At 41.3% G+C, this 17,593-nt stretch overlaps 1 protein-coding gene across 1 annotated transcript; it reads right to left on the bottom strand.

Annotated features, from left to right (window-relative positions):
- Window positions 1-8,022: 8,022 nt before the first annotated feature.
- On the bottom strand, window positions 8,023-11,703 carry LOC109217464 (IQ domain-containing protein IQM1-like). The gene is made up of 9 exons (XM_019381720.1): window positions 11,586-11,703; window positions 10,197-10,696; window positions 9,996-10,110; window positions 9,834-9,899; window positions 9,515-9,603; window positions 9,338-9,425; window positions 9,002-9,232; window positions 8,816-8,917; window positions 8,023-8,705 (listed from the first exon to the last, which is right to left on the bottom strand). Exons 2-9 carry the CDS (start codon window positions 10,631-10,633, stop codon window positions 8,271-8,273), a joined length of 1,563 nt encoding a protein of 520 aa, XP_019237265.1. The 5' UTR covers window positions 10,634-10,696; window positions 11,586-11,703; the 3' UTR covers window positions 8,023-8,270.
- Window positions 11,704-17,593: the final 5,890 nt, after the last annotated feature.

Genomic DNA, 17,593 nt, shown 5'->3' on the forward strand with positions numbered 1-17,593 from the left:
TCTGGGGAGGGTAATGTGTACGCAGACCTTACCCCTACCCCGATAGGGCAGAGAGGCTGTTTCCGATAGACCCTCGGCTCAGAAAGATGGAAATAAGAAAAACAAGAAAAGACAATTCATTAGTAACTCCAGTAAAAATCGTAATAGTAACAGAAGCATAACAATCAAAAGATGGATGACATGCAATAACAGTAACCAGGCCCGGGGCTCAGATAAACAGCAAGTATAGTGTGTATTCAACATAAACTGCAAGCCATCTAAGGCCAACCCTAATCCAACCCCGCCTCACCCCCGGAAAGAAGTAAGAAAAGTTCTACTACCCCCTAACCTACAACCCTAATACTTGACCTCCAGACCTTTCTATCAAGGGCCATGTCCTCGGAAATCCGCATCCGTACCATGTCCTGCTTGATCACCTCTCCCCAATACTTCTTAGGCCTCCCTCTACCTCTTCTCGTACCCACCACGGCCAACCGCTCACACCTCCTTACCGGCGCATCAAGGCTTCTCCTCTGCACGTGTCCGAACCATCTGAGCCTTGCTTCCCGCATCTTGTCATCCACAGGGGCCACACCCACCTTCTTCCGAATATCTTCATTCCTAATCTTGTCTATCCTAGTGTGCCCGCACATTTACCTCAGCATCCTCATCTCCGCTACCTTCATCCTCTGGATATGTGAGTTCTAGCCAATGCAGTCTGAGTTTTTAAAATTCGCATGAATAACCAAGTTGCAGCTTATATGGCTAAATAAGAGTGCGTTCCTGCTGCCTAGGATAACAAATTGTATTTTAAATATCTTAAAGACTTCACAAGACAATTATTTACAACAGCTCAGTAAACTGTTTGCAAATACCAAAGTAGCCTCAGGGAGTAAGCACAAAGTTGGCCGTAGCAAATACCATTCGAAGATGCTTTTCAACAGTTTCAATAGAGGCTCAATACAATTTAGAGTAAAATTGAAGAAAATAAAAAACAGCCCCTCGGGCAAACATCACAGTCACCCATATACAGCCCCTCGGGCATACCTCACAATCACTCGTAAATAGCCCCTCGGGCATAACATGAATCAAGAACAGCCCCTCGGGCAAAACATCATATTACTCATTCAGGGTACTCGCGCTCACTAGGGTGTGCAGACTCTAGAGGAGCTCCTACAGCCCAAGCGCTATAACAAGCCACCTCGTGGCATAATCAATCAGGTCATCGGCCTCTCATAATCATATATCAGAATCCGCATGGACAACTCACGTGCTGCACGGACAACTCACATGCCATAGTCTCAATATCTCACAATCAGGCACTCGACTTCACTCAAATGAATCAGTAACAACATGTTGCGACGTGCAACCCGATCCCATAAGTATTCTCACAAAAGAACACGCCATCGGCCTCACTCAGTCATAAACCTCTCAAGCCACTCGGGCTATCAGTAAAAACAGGGTGCTCAGCCCAAAATAACATTTTATATGCATCAAAACTGGTAATAAAGACTGAGTTATGAAATTAGTAACATAGCATGACTAAGTATAGATTTTTAAGTCAAAAACAGTGAGACGATAACAAGAAAAGGCCCCTAAGGGTCCAAACAGCATTGGCACGAGGCCCAAATATGGCATTCAACCCAATTTATAGAAATTCTTTCTAAAACACTTAAGTATCATATAGTTTCAGTCAAATACGCAACTTAATAGTTACTACGGGACGGACCAAGTCACAATCCCCAACGGTGCACGCCCACACGCTCGTCACCTAGCATGTGCATCACCTTACAATAGTGAAACGATGTGAAATCCGAGGCTTCATACCCTCAGAACAAGGTTTACAATCATTACTTACCTCAAACCGGTCAAATCCCTACTCTGCGACGCCCTTGCCTCTGGAATCGGCCTCCAAACATCCCGAATCTAACCAAAGCAATAAAATGCAATCAATATAGGCCAAGGAACCAATTCCATACAAAAAACTATCAATTTATACAGAAATTCCAAAATTTACCCAAACCTGCCCCCCGGGCCCACGTATCAGAATCCGACAATAATCACAAAACTAGAAACTCCTTTCACTCACGAGTCTATACATACCAAAAATATCGAAATCCGACATCAAATGGTCCCTCAAATCCCCAAATCAAACTCTCCAATTTCAAGCCCTAATCCCCTCAATTTCATCCCTAATTTCTACTAGTTTCATGCTTAAACAACTCAAAATTACCATAATCACAAGTATTAAGCTCAAGTAACTTACCTCAATGTAAACCCCCTTGATTCACTCTTCAAAACCCTCGAAAAAGCTCCAAGTCCGAACAAGAATGGTAGAAAATAACCCAAATTTTGCGAAGTCTCCAATTTATAGGTTCCGCGGTCCCATTCCCGCATCTGCGGGACCGCTCCTGCGAAAACCTTTCCGCTTCTGCAGAATTTCATTAAAAGCCCACTTCCGCTTCTGCGATATCCTGACCGCATCTGCGGTCATCGCAGATACGGGGACCAAGCCGCACCTGCGATCACGTCTGTGCACCTGCGCCTCATACCCGCTTCTGCGGACCTCACACCTGCGGTTCCCACTCCGCAGGTGCGGTTAAGACATAATCAGTAGCTTCAGCTGCATTACCAAATTCCCAAACTCTCCCATAACCATCCGAAATCATCCCGAGGCCCTCGGGACCTCAACTAAAAATACCAACAAGTCACATATCAACATTAAAACTTAGTCGAACCTTCATAATACTCAAAAAAACATCAAAACACCGAATCACCCTCCAATTCAAGCCTAAGAACTCCTAAACTTCTGAATTCCACAAACGATGCCGAAACCTAGCAAACATCGTCCGAATGACCTGAAATTTTGCACACACATCACAAATGACACAACAAACCTATTCCAACTTCCGGAATTTCATTCCAACCCCAATATCATAATTTTCACTGCCGACCGGGAAATGCCAAATTTCAAATTTTGCCAATTCAAGCCTAATTCTACCACAGGACTCCAAATCACATTCCGGACGCGCTCCCAAGTCCAAAATCACCTAACGGAGCTAACCAAATCATAAAAATCCAAATCCGAGAACGAATACTAAAAAGTCAAAACTTGGTCAAACCTTTCAAATTTAAAGCTTCAAGTTGAGGATCATTCTTCCATATCTGTTTCGATTAACCTGAAAACCAAAACCGACGATTTAAATAAGTCATAATATATATCACACGGGGCTAGTCATGCCCGAGAACTGGCGGGCAAAGTGCAAATGCACAAAATGACCCGTCGGGTCGTTACATCCTCCCCCACTTAAACATACGTTCGTCCTCGAACGTGCCTAGAGTTTTTCCGAAAACCATCAAATCGCTGTATAACCTTATCATGCACATACCAGGGGGTAATCCCACGTCACCCTATCCCATATAGGTCCGATAGCACAACAAACTGAAATTTCGCAATTCACCCTAGCCCATAACCTTAGAACCAAATTTCCACATCCGAAATTATCTATAAGATTAGAATCTCACATCTATACACTGAATAAGTCTGAACAAATTGTATCAAGCCATAACCGCAATTCAAGATGAAATCACATGATATACCACACAACTCAAACACTCATAGCGATAACTTCTAATCACAGCAGTTGCTCGAACAACCCATCACCGTTAATAAACCTCTTATCAAACCAAGCCTCATTCCAACACTTTCGCATACTACCAATGATGAAAGAAACACGTAGAAATCATAATCATTCCTCCAATCAACCAGTCATGGAGTTCCCTCTCCGTCGGCAAAGAGTGTAGTAAATTTCAAAGCCGAATTTCGATATTATCCTTCCAACATGCTGGAATCGAATCCGATAGTATTCATTCTAGGTTTAATGACCCCATCTCATCTAACACGACTACTCTGGTGACATGACACATCAATACGATCTAAAGCCACAATCCGTGCACCAAAAAGCAACATTCCAAATGTACTCAACTCATGGAAAATGACTCAAATGAGAGAGATGTACCGCAAGCTCACCAGTACCACCTCAACACAATGCTAAGAACCCATCACACACCGTAGAACCAGAACACACGAATCTAACCCGAAGGATCATACCTCCACATAACTTCGCTGCAATGCGCGACCCTATCCAAACACTGGTCCACATGAGACACCTCAAGTCACCATGCTCAACATCAACAACCACGTGCAATTTGATGTCTAGTACCAAAAGGAAATCGCCATCACCACGGAGAAGCAAATGACGCAATGCCATACTAGCCCGAAAGAACATATCCAATGTGCAATCAATCATGCAACCCCCAAATAACTGTCTCACTCAAACTCCGCTATAAAAACCCAAATAGAACCATATCATTTGTGCATATAACCAATAAATAATAACTTCTCGTAATACAGAAGAGTAACTCACAAACAAATCTCGGGGCACGAATAAGCTTATCAACAACTAAATGGCACCTTCCTCAACAATAGCAGTCTAGAGTCAACATATCTGACTCGATGTAGAACACATCCATATTGGCCTACCAATGAACCCCAAATCAACTCTGGTCACCCACAATAGATAAATAACTCTCCGAAAGCTCACAATGACTAAATCATGGCACATAATAACATCTGACTAGCTTTGATCATATCTTCACAGTCCACAACCATGAAATAACCTGTTTATGAGAACTCCCAGTCTCCCAATCCATAGAACATACCAGTTACCATCTCTGATCTCAACTCCACCACCTGAATGTCCACACTTCTCCAATCACACGGTCATCCCACGAGGAATACTTCTAAAATTCTTCTGTGCCACAAGGCAAACTTTGAACTCCAGCAATCGATCAAACAAGAGAGTGCTGCAATACCAATGAAGTATCCATAACTCAAACACGTTGCCCCTTTCTGAATGTATACTCTCATCCCACCATACCAATTAGTAATATCATTTACCTAGTCATCTGAACTGCCTATGCTGCCTAAGAAATTATGACCTTCCTTTCAGAACTGAACTATGACCTTACACATGCAAATCTCAATCCTACACAACATACTATGCCATCCTATGATAAATGTGAGAACTTCATAATCCACTCTGAGCCATAAGAAACTACATATTCAACTAGCCAAGAACTTTCCATTCGATCCCATATAGAAGAAAATCATTATACATCACATGCTCCTCACGCCAGTAGAAAATATACATCTCTAACTATTGTAGAAACCATCAAGAACTCTCCGAATCCCATTTGCACAAAATCGAACCGTCAGGACTGAATCCTTCTAACTCAACCAAGCTACGCATGTCACAAAAAACCCAAGAGCATTGCCAAGAAACACCTGTAGAAACTCATTACCTCATAAGCACCCAAAGAACTAATCATACCCATTACCTTGCCAATCCAACCTACTACCAAGCTGTCCTTCTATCTGAGTTCCTTCTGAGTTACCTTCAAATTGATACTTTTCCTCACCATAACACCATAGTCCTTAACCCAGACTTACCATACGAGACCCAAGCATAAAACCACACCGCCCTAAGGCTCATAAGACGACGAATACTCTCGTAAATATCCCCAAAAGTACCACATTCGAAATACTTACCCTGAAAGGACTTTTTGCAAACCTAAAGCCATTACCTTCACCTTCTTGATACCGATATGTAGAATCCATACCGATATAAAAATGCCACAAGTCCTGACACCCTCCAAAGTAAACCTCATTTTCTAGCGAAATACACATCCTGAAGATCCCCCACTTGTTACATATAAATCTTGAGTCCATTAGAACCATTCTCGGGAGTCATCCACTCTGCTCAGGTTTCAATTAAACTGATCAAACGAGCCGAACGACATGTGCCCCATTAGTACGACAACACCTAAGGAAGTAACCCTACCTTAATGCAACCAGATAAATTTCTACTCCAAGCACATTACATCCTTGACCAATAACAACTCAAATCCTTCCATGATTCCCATATACTCGTAAAACCCAATACAACTCGTATCCAAAAATCCCTTTACTCGAGTCATCCTCGACCTCAACCCATGTAAGCCACAACTGATTTACCAGTATACCTCAAAATGAACCCAATACGACACATAACCGTGCAATCAACTGATCAACAGCAGACTCCCCCGCTTGACTCAAAGCCATAGATCAAAACACAAAATAACTCATGTTACCCATACTCTATTATTGTGATACTGCCTCATAGTGAAATTCAACTAAATCCTTCATAAGCTCATGCAACAAAATCCGTCTAATACCTCAAATCATTTGCAAATCTCGCATTCACCCTCGTAACAGTCGAGGCAACTCTCATACGCGATCCAAACTCAAACTGCAGCACATATAATTCACTGGTAAAAGAGGACTTGCTACAAAACAACATAGGGATCACACGCCCTCAGGACACCCCGCAGGAGATAACCCACCCAGTTCGCCTCAAACTAACATCTCTTTATACCCTTCCACCGTCATAAACATCACGCAATCCCTTAATCTTCCTGAGTCGGAACTCATATCACGACATGAAATCTACTTCAATCCCCAACTAAACAACAAAAATACCTAGTATGACTAAACTAACCTTAATTAAATATTTAATGTGAGGAGTAAGAAAACTTTTTAGGGATATGTACATAAGGGTAATTTTGTAAAAACAAATTGAATTCTTTCTTGATTATATAAATGGACACTTATTTTGGACCAAAATAAAAAAACAAATTGGTCACTTATTGTGGACCGGAGGGGGTAATAGAATATGAAGTGCTCCATATTTATTGGCCTTAAATAATGGGTTGTATGATCACTTTCTCATCAAGTGTTACTGAAATACGTTTATCTCTTTGTTCTTCCATATTCATATCATATACTAAGATCTATTAAATTCTTATATCTTTTTCGAATGTGAAGTGGTTATTAATATTTAGGTATCATATTGATTTTTATGTTTAATTACTAATTCGGTTAACCTGAAAGTGTATATCAACGAAAATTATTGTCAGACGACTAAAAAAATAATTATTATGTGTTACTAATAGAATTATCCCATAAGAATATTTTAATTGATAATATGTTTGTCAATTTTTATATTTTTACTAAATAGATATATAAGTATCAAATATTTAACAAAGTAAGATTGAAATAATATGTAAGTAACAAAAAATCCGAAAACCCGAAAAATCCGACAAAATTGAGCCAATCCAAACCGATATAGCTGGTTTGGTTTGGTTTTGATAAAAACCGAACCAACCCGGTCCATGTACACCCCTAATTGCAAGTGCAAAGTCCGGCCAGCCTTCACTAGTAAACTTGTAAGAATAAGAAGGTTACAACACAACAGCTACTAAGCCTTAGCCCAAACAAGCTCAGCCTCAGCCCAACAGAAAATTGAAAATTTATAAAAAAATAAAAATAAAAATAAAATAAAATCGGGGCAACTAAGTAAATTTCTAGATAAGTTGGGTTGAGATCGCTTTGTTTTGGGTGAGTTTCATGGGTTGTATTCGGGCTGCTTAATGGGCCAGAATGGGCTATAAAAAATAATGGGTTAACTTGGGCTCAACCCAAATTGACCCATGAGCTAAAATGTTTGTAGCCCAACCCGTTAATCTCTGGGCGGGTTGGACGGGTTGGATGGGTTTGGACTCAAATTGCCACCCCTAAACTCAGCTAATGTTCCTTGATCAATTTCTTTCCCTGAGCGAGGAAACGAAGACCAGCCGAGAGCATCAATTATAATTTGAACGAGTCAATCTATAGAAAAGCATGCATACCTTTCTCGGCCTTTTGGCTAAGATCAAGTATAGTGTTTGTTCTTATCAGTTTAATATATGATATGTGAGTTATCGACTCACACGATATTAACTTAATTTTTTTAGGGAGAGAGTCTACCACAGTAGCTTGCTATTGGGGCTCTCAAGTGTTATCTTGGCGTTGCACTATTGCCTTGGCCTGACACACCTTGCCAATTCTAGTTCAGTATTGTCTTTAAACTAAAAGCAAGCTAGAGAAACAGTGAGAAAAAAATCTTTAACATAATCTTATGATTCTTATAAAGAACTTTATCTTATTCTGTACACCAAAGAGTTCAGGAACCAAAGACTGCAGCTATAACTAACAGTTAAAGTCCTAAAAAAACCCTGATCATATATCGTACAACACCGAATTAAGGAACCAAAGAATTTAACTACCTTAACACTAAAAGCTCTCTAAAACAACTTGATAGGGTCAACAAAATCAGTGAATAAATTATTCACCTTTCTTATGAATCCACAACCTAAGTACTGCTAGTAACAGAAACTCTTGGGCTTGGAAGTCCCATGTATGCAAGCCTAGGCGAGACATGAATTTTTGGGCTCGGTCGTGGTGAAGGGATTGGACAACAATTCTTGGGCTGAGACAATGTAACCCTTGGAGAAAGATTGACTTTTTCAAGAGCCTGAGATTGAAGATCAAGTGGATAGTCTCTCACACAGCCAATCCGGGGACCAACTCCACTTGTCCATTTGCAAGATAAACGCTTGGTCAAGTCAACAACTTGTGCCTCTGTCTGGTCTTTGCCGGTAGGCCTAAAATTTTCTTGATGAGCAGTTGTTATCGACACATCACTGACCGAGCCATCGTCCTTAGCTATATCTGCATCACAAGTTTGTGATAAAGTTTTTTCCATGTCTTTGTTAGATGAAGGTCTATCATCATCTATTGCACATCTCTGCAGATAAAAACATTAGTGAATTGCCCGTTAGCATCATTACTACTTGCTAAATCGGCACTAAACTGGACATGAACATGTGAATTGAATAGCAAAAGCGGTGCAGTTACCTTAACGTTAGCCAAATCAACACGGTGCTCCTCAAGGAAACTGATGAATTCCTTGAAATTATCTTCTGTAGGAAGATAGTGACCACTGTATGGCCATATTGCCTGCAGGGGAAAATGGGACTAAAATCAGTGAAATGATACAAAAGAAAATCATATGCATATTTTAGTGCGATTTGAGAATGTTACCTCAAGAATCCCGTCTTGAGAAACCAATCTACCAGCTGCTGTTGTAGCACCACCAGATAGAAAACTCGAGTGTTGGAAAACACCCTTCTTTTTCTTTCCCACATAAAGAGTTCGCGAAGTGCTAAGAACGAAAATCCACTTCGATCCTTCTGTTGTATTCAAGAGCATCCCACTTTGCTTATACACCAACTTGCCATCCTCCACGATTACTTCATAGGCTTCCCTTTCTTTCTGCAACAATAAGGCATGAAAAAGTTGAAAATATTATCATCCATCTAACATATACAATGTAAGTGCAACAATAATAAAAGAGGAAGTAGATTAGATTGGACTTACAGGTCCTAAATACTTGATGCATTGACGTTGCAAATCAACTCTTTGGCAACGCTCAAGATTTACTTCTTTTCCATCACCCACATCCAACCTACAATAAAGAAGCGGGCTTGAAATGTAAGCGGAAACTTGACATGTGAATGAAGCTAAACTACTAGTGCTTTCGAGAGGTGATCTTACCAATAGAAGAAAGGTTGTGTGCTTTTGCTGTTGGACCATACATCATAGTAGAAGTGTAAGTTGTGTCCATAACGATGACGTGGGTCAATCTGCAGTTAAAAAAAACAGCAAATTAAAACGCCATCTTCCTAAGCAATCAGTTTAGAGTTAATTTCTTGAGTAAAAAGAACCATTCCAAAATTTTGACCATACCAGCCAATAATGTGTTAAACTTCTAAAAACTAGACTTAATAGACATGAATAAGTTCTCTACTGTATGTTTGATACTTCATATAATCGATATATATGCATAAATAATCAGATAGCAGCAAGGCCTTACAGCTTCCAGCCAATGTTGTAGAGCCAGTTTTTGAGCCTTTTCATCCTTCAACAAACCTTTGCCTACCTGTAGATCATGAACACGATTTTGCTCAATTCTTGAGTAAATTTTTTGCTATCAAAATTCAGTAATGTGACCTATATTTGGTTCTCGTTAACATACCTTAGCAGCTCGTGTTCTGGCACGTGACCACCGTGACACTGCAGCTTCATGTTTATTGACATCAAAAAATGATATAGAGCTTTGTTTTAAAGCTGCAGAATCCAAGGCCTTCCACCTAAAATACATGAAGGAGAAAATCAGAAACCAAGATTACAAACATAACCGATTTTACATAACAAAAAGGCGGCAAAAGAAACAAACCAGAGTTCTTCAACAACTACAGCACAATCAGCAAGGTTCCTTCTTGTCCTATAACTCTTGTACACAGTCTGGAGCTTAGTCGCAGCAGCGTCAAGCTCAGTAACAGGTCGAGGAGAAGAGAACACAAAGGGTTCTGGAATTGAGAGTCTTGGTACTGAATCCATTTTTCCATTGTAAATAACCAAACTATTAAGTGGAGTACAAGTTTTAACCTTTTGTTTCTCATATTTTGGACTTTCTTCTGAATAATCAGACTTTCTAACATTCTTAGCATCTTTTGCTTTGAAACTGAGTGTTCTCAAAGATAATTCTCCAATTTTTCTCTCAATGCTTACTGATCTGACAATAGATCTTCCCATTGTGTCTGGAAAAATAAGATAACTATGCCTTATAATTTCATTCCATGCTGATAACAGTATTGAAAGAGAGAGTCCCATTCACTGAATCACTGGACAAACAGCAATGAGAGCTCAGATTTCTTATGGTAGTGATAATGAACCCTGCTAAAATAAACCATTGATTTTGTTACAAATTAAGAAATTCTTAATAATTCAAAGTCACTAAAAACTCCAAAGGTAAATACAACACCATCCTTTTCCCAAAATCCCACGAAGAAAAGAGGAAAACTCTTTACAAAAAAATCAACAATAGCATAAAAACAAAAGAATTCAAGAAAATTCTGTAACTAAAGAAGAGACAGTGGGAAAATCAACATGTCTTTTCTCCAAACAGAAAAAGGGCACTTCAGCAACATTATTAATATAAAAAACAACTCAAAATACAAATTATCAATGGATAAAAAGCCAGGGAGAGCAAACTAAGAGGGTGTTTGGCTAAGCTTATAAGCTGGTCAAACTGGCTTATAAGCATTTTTTGGCTTATCTACGCGTTTGGTAAAATTAAAAGAGCTTATAAGTTAAGTGCTTATAAGCCAAAAGCCATAAGTTGGTCTCCCCCAACTTATCAAATTTCAGCTTATAAGCGCTTTAGGTTTGACCAAAATATTTACTATTCTATCCCTAAAATACTTCTTTTTAGAACAAAACTCTTCGTATACCCAGTTTTCAGCTGCTTATTATTAATTTTAGCACTTTTATCCAAACACGTAACTGCTTATTTTTTAAATCAGCTTCAGCACTTAGTGTTTTTCAGCACCTAATGCTTATCATCTACTCTAAATCAGCTAAGCCAAACGGGCTCTAACACCTCTAGTTGTTTTCAAAATTGATGAAAAATGCAAGGTCTGCAATTCATTTCATGGAATAGTTTCAAGCAACAGTATCATCTGCTTAATTTAAGCAAAACAAAATAGCTCAAGAAATTAACACTGAACCTACAAACTCTACCCAAAGCAGTAAAAAACAACCCATAATTGTGGTAATTTCTCACCTTGAAAAACAAAGGCAGAACCTTGAATTCTTCCCTTTCTTTTTCCTCTCTAATGAAAAAGAAGGATTTTTAGTTTAAGGGATAAGTATAAGCAAGAAAATAATGTGTAGGAGTCTGACTTGTTAGTAGTCACATATTTATAGTAGGAGTAGTTTGAATATTCAAAGTTTAATTAGTAGAAAAGTAGGTGGTTTGCTATAACTAGGGTCCTACTGCAGAAAATTTAAGTCTTGCATGGACTTTCATTGAAGGTAAGAGGAAATGATCAAGAAGTAGGTAACTGAGACTCGTGAAATGAACTTTAGATTTTCTCTGGTGTCGAAATCTAGGAAAAATGTGCATAAACAAACAAGGGTCATTAAAGAAAAAAGGAGTATGTGACAATTTCAGTTGTGGGGCTTTGCCTCATTGCCAATTGCCATCATGCGCTTTTGTTAGATGAATGCAATTATTAATAGGTAAAGCTCACTTTTAGCCCGCGACTAAAATTATGGATATTTAATAACTGTAAATATATATATATATCGATTATTATTTTAAGAGTGGACATATAATATCATTTACCATTATTATTATTTATTTAATGGGAGATACTACAAACCGGAGCCGGCTTCATGATTTTCTAACATCTTTGGATTTTGATAAAAAGAATTCGCAACATAGTTAAATAGTTGCACTAATATTTTTGTTACATGAATAATTTGACCAAAAAGTATTAGGCCTTTTTTGTTAAACTAATTAAATATGAAGATTTGGGGCAAATCCTAGCCAGAGATAATTGCGATTGAACATAAAATTTGATAAACAAGCATAGCTGAACATAAAATTTGATTAACATTGCGATTGAACTTCATAACATAAGAAAATGATGATTGCTCCAATAATATCAAATAATAATGAAGAATACATAAATGGAAAGAGTCACCATGCTTGAACAAGACCGACCTTCATACATTTGATAAAGTTGAATTACAGGTGAATACCGAGATTCTTCTCTTTTTTCGGCGAGGAGCCTAGGATCAGGGAACATCTTCCCCTTTCGAGAGATGTATCGGTTTGTATGTATCTTTCTATCCCCCTCCCGCTTACTCTCTCCCATGATATTTATACAAAATACTTTTCTTACCCAGCGGTCCTTAACCGGAGTACCTAAATTCTTGAAATATCCCGTGGAATATTCCTCTAAAATATCTAAGTGTTGAACTAGCCGTTTAGGCCGAATTGAGTACTCGACCTCGACCGTAGCTAAGTCACTCGCTGGTATATTGCTTCCTATACGTGACTTCAGCTTGGTTGATTCTTGGTCGTTCTTCCTTAAATAGAATTCTTTTGATCAGATTTTGACCTATACAGTTAGTCCCTCCGCCCATCGGGGTTGCCTTTGGTCGAGCTCGGTGGGCAGACTTCGCCAGTTGTACCTTTTGAGAAATTTGAGCACATTGGCTGAAGAGTGACCCTTCATAGCAAGATAACGATGTGATGCTTCGAGAGTCGTACCTGACCGTTATGTCAGTTTGAAATGACGCCAATCTGTCATGCGTCATTACGGCGCACGTTCCCTATACGTTACGTCGTTTCCCGTGCCTCCTCTGCTTCGGAACTAATGTGGCGGCATTTGGTTTTCCCACTCAGGATGTTTGTATTCTTATAAATAGAGAAGAGAACTCCTCATTTGGGGTTGCTGTGTTTCCTATATATTTTTCGAATAACTCCAGGCTTCTCTTTCCTCCTTCTTCAGATTCTTACTTCTGCATCTCTCTTCTTTTGAAGTTTCTTGCCAGTGTTACTCCCTCTACCTTAGCACTTATCATCTACATAACCAAAGAAAACATGGCTAGTGCACCTTCTACCTCTGATAGAGTCGCCAGTACCGTTGCATCGGAAATGGATGTGCCTTCCCATGAAGAAGGGACGACCATTGTGGAAGATGAGAATTTTCCCACCGTCGATGAGATAATTCCACACTCGGGGAAAGCCAGGACCGACTTCAAGAACTCACCTGACGCCGATCCTGAGCCCGTCATTTTCGTAATGGACGCTGCGGCACTTGCTGTGCTTAAAGCTAAGTGGAGGATTCTTGACCATGTTAAACTCATTCTCGCGGGTAACGACGTCATACAGATACATCGCCCGGGGTACTGCGCATTTTATGCGTACCCATTTGTCATCGGTTATACACTTCCCCTTCCTTACTTGGCGAAAGACTTCTGTCGCTATTATGGGGTGTGCCGGGCTCATCTCTCTCCGTATATATACAAGCTCTTCCTCATGCTTACCAAGTACGCGGAACTGGCCGGCCGGGGGATTTCTGTTAGTCACTTGCTTCACCTCTTCGTACCCAGTTTTTACAGGGGTACTATGATACATCTTCATCACCGTGGGACCAAGGGCTTGGTGGTAAAGATGGACGATAAGACCAAATCGCCGCTTTTGGGAGAGCTTCTTCTTTTTGAGGGCGGAGCACGTGGTGTCAAATACTAACGGATTTCCCGAGGAGTGGAATTATGTCCGTAGATTTTTTGTATATACATTTTTTTTAAAACGGCTTCTCGTTGCCCCCTTCCAGTGATCTGATTATTCTTCTTTTTCCCTTTTTCTCCACTTTACAGCCGAGAAGGCGCCTCCTCTACTAGTCATCGATTTTCAAGAGTGGGTGAGCCAACGATGGGGATTCGTGAATGGTCACCGTTTCACGAGAGATTTGGGCGTAGACCTTCTACCGTTGAGTTATCTCGTCTTGCCCTTAGTCGCTTTGCCCTTTGCTCTGTATTTTCCTCTTTGGTTTAAGCTTCTCTTGCTTGTAGGTCGACGGGTCACTAGAAGGGAGAGGGCTCCTATACCCGCTTTCCCTCAGTCGAGTCTCTCGACTGGATCTGCACCAATTGCGGCTAAAAGTGAGAGCGTTAAGACCATTGCTACTTTACAGACTACGGCCCCTCCCGGGCTCGGCCGTCATGAGGTTTCTTGTTAGGCGAAGGATTTGATTCCCATGGTTCATTTGGTGGACGAATCGTCTCAGGACAATGAAGACGAGGCTCCATTAAAGAGGCGACGAATAAGGGCCGATGTGGTACCTAGGACCGAGGGGCCTTCGAGGGGTGATCCCGTATTGGTAGGGTATGAGCCTGTTGGTGATGCCAATTTAGATAAGGAGACCGTGTCCCCCTCGCACGTGGAGGTGGTGCCCGTTTCTAGCGTAGGGGAGTCTACCGTGTAGGGGGTAGAACTCGGAGGCCGCTACGATCATTCCAAGTGGTCCATCGACTTCTCAATAGGCCTATGCTCCCTCTTCGGCCAACGAGAGGGAAAAGGGCGTAGTTGTAGATTACTATGAATCCGGTTCAGATATTGAACCCGAAGACATAACTATGTTTGAGGCGCTTATGTCTTTGGCGGGATTCACTCGGGTGGAGGCGGGAACAGATGATCCCTCCCGCGTGATTGAGATTGCTTTCGAGTGCGATTTGTTGGAGGACACGGTGAGCTTGGTGCCCCAATTTGCCCTTCTTTGTTCTGCTACCGAAAGCAGGACCCTTCAGGAGATCAGCGATGCTGGCCTATCACGGGGCGTAGCCGGAATGGCTTTGGGGGAGAATCCATTGCTTTCTTCGTTTTACGTCTTCTACTCTTGCTAATTTTCTCTTTATATTCTCTTTTCTTTCTTCAGACTTTTATTTTGTAGATGGAGAGTATCCACCGCGAGAAGAGGCGGGCTGTCGCTTTTCAGAAAATGGTTTCAAAATAGCATCGATATCGTGATAAGTGCCGCGAGATGCATGCACGACTCAGGGCAGACGGCAATCCTCAGTCCCTTAGGGAGGAGTTGGAGCGGAAGGACGAGGACCTGATGCGGTCTATGAGGAGATGCAGCAAACTCGAGGGGTTGCTTAGGGCTAAAGAAGAAGAGCTCGAGGTGGCACGGGTGTTGTAGCTGAGTGTGTTGATCTTTAGGCGAAGGTGGTGGCCCTGCGGGCGGAGATCAAACAGAGTGACATTAGGGTTGCCGGTTTAAGTGTTGAATTAGCGGAGAAGGTGACCGAATTCGAAGGGAAGGCGACCGAGCTGGAGAGGACTAAGGGAGCCTGAGTAGCAGCCTTGGTGAGGGCTTCGGCATTGGAAGATTCTATCTGCGTTCTCAGGTTTGAACGTGCCACTGAGATGGGGATGGCTGCTCTGAGGGAGGCACGACTTGATGAGCGAATTGGCGAACTTGAGAGAGACGTCTCAAGCCTGGGTGATCAAATTACTGCCCTCGAGGCGGAGAGGGCGCAATTGTTGGCTTCGACTCCTCCTGCACCCACCTCTATTGACGTTCCTCGCCCTTTGTACGAGATGTGGGTCCACGCTGAGGCTCAGCGGGATATATATAAGGGCTTGTTGGCAGCAGAGAATGTCTCTGAAGCCGCTTTCAAAGAGGTTCGTGTTAAAGCCTGTGAGGCCCGGCTTGCTTGCAGCTATGACCCCACGACACTGGAGGCCGGTGCAGATGATGAGGCCGAGGACGGGCTTTTCTTTGATTATGAGCACTCTGATGGAGAGGGTGACGTTGGAGGCAAAACCGCTGAACCTAACGGGGAGAGAGATGACGACGTGGATGGGGGTAATGCTGAGTGAAGCCTTTGTACTTAATTTTTTCCTCCTGTATTTGGTTAGTTGGACGGGGACCCCCTTTTGGCCCTTTGTTAGACGCTATTTTCCTTTTGAATGGAACTGTTGATTTGTCCTTGATTGTATGCCTTTAGCCTTTCTTTTTTTCTTTTTTTTTTTGAATTTCTCGGATCTTTTCGCAATGAGTCCCTGACTTTTGGTAGTTAATCCGAGCGAGATCGAATTTAGACTATTAATTCGAGAGAGGTCGAATTTCAACATGGCGATTCGAGCGAGGTTGAATTTTAACTTGCTAATTCGAGCGAGGTCGAATTTTAACTTGCTGATTCGAGCGAGGTCGAATTTTAGCTTGTTGATTTGAGCGAGGTCGAATTTTAACTTGCTAATTTGAGCAAGGTCGAATTTAGACCTGTTGATCCGAGCGAGGTCGAATTTAGACTGTTAATTCGAGTGAGCTCGAATTTTAACTTGTTGATTCGAGTGAGGTCGAATTTTAGCTTGTTGATTCGAGCGAGGGCGAATTTTAACTTGCTAATTCGAGCGAGGTCGAATTTAGACTTGTTGATTCGAGCGAGGTCGAATTTGTCTTGCTGATTCAAGCGAGGTCGAATTTTAACTGCTTATTCGAGCGGGGTCGAATTTAGACTTGTTGATTCAAGCGAGGACGAATTTTAGCTTGTTGATTCGAGCGAGGTCGAATTTTAACTTGCTAATTCGAGTGAGGTTGAATTTAGACCTATTGATTCGAGCGAGGTCGAATTTAGACTTGTTGATTCGACCGAGATCAAATTTGTCTTGCTGATACGAGAGAGGTCAAATTTTAACTGTTAATTCGAGCGAGGTCAAATTTAGACTTGTTGATTCGAGCGAGGTTGAATTTGTCTTGCTGATTCGAGCGAGGTCGAATTTAGAAACGACCATTATGGGTCCTAACAATATCAGCATAAAGCCTAGACATGATATCCAACATGATTGACAGCTCAATTAATAGGGCCACTAAACAGTACCAGGGAAAACAACGAAGTCACAACTCACACGGTGCACGCCCACACGCCCGTCATCTAGCATGTGTGTCACCTCAATATCAATCACACAACACATAATTTGGGGTTTCATACCCTCAGCACTAAGTTTAGAAGAGTTACTTATCTTGAATAAGCCGATTCCACTACCGAGCAAGCCAAGCGATGCTCCGAAAATGCCATCACGCGCGTTCCGACCTCCGAACGGCTCTAATCTAACCAAAAGACAAATCAAATACATCAAACAATGCTACAGGAACCAATGCCAATCGAAAAGGGTCGAATCTTTAATCAAAAGCCCAAAATCGGCCAAAAAGCCCAACCCGGGCCCGCAACTCGGAACCCGACAAAATTTACAAAATCTAGCAACCCATTCAA

This window comes from Nicotiana attenuata, unplaced genomic scaffold, assembly GCF_001879085.1.
Source record: "Nicotiana attenuata strain UT unplaced genomic scaffold, NIATTr2, whole genome shotgun sequence".
In the NCBI taxonomy this organism is placed as follows: domain Eukaryota; kingdom Viridiplantae; phylum Streptophyta; class Magnoliopsida; order Solanales; family Solanaceae; genus Nicotiana; species Nicotiana attenuata.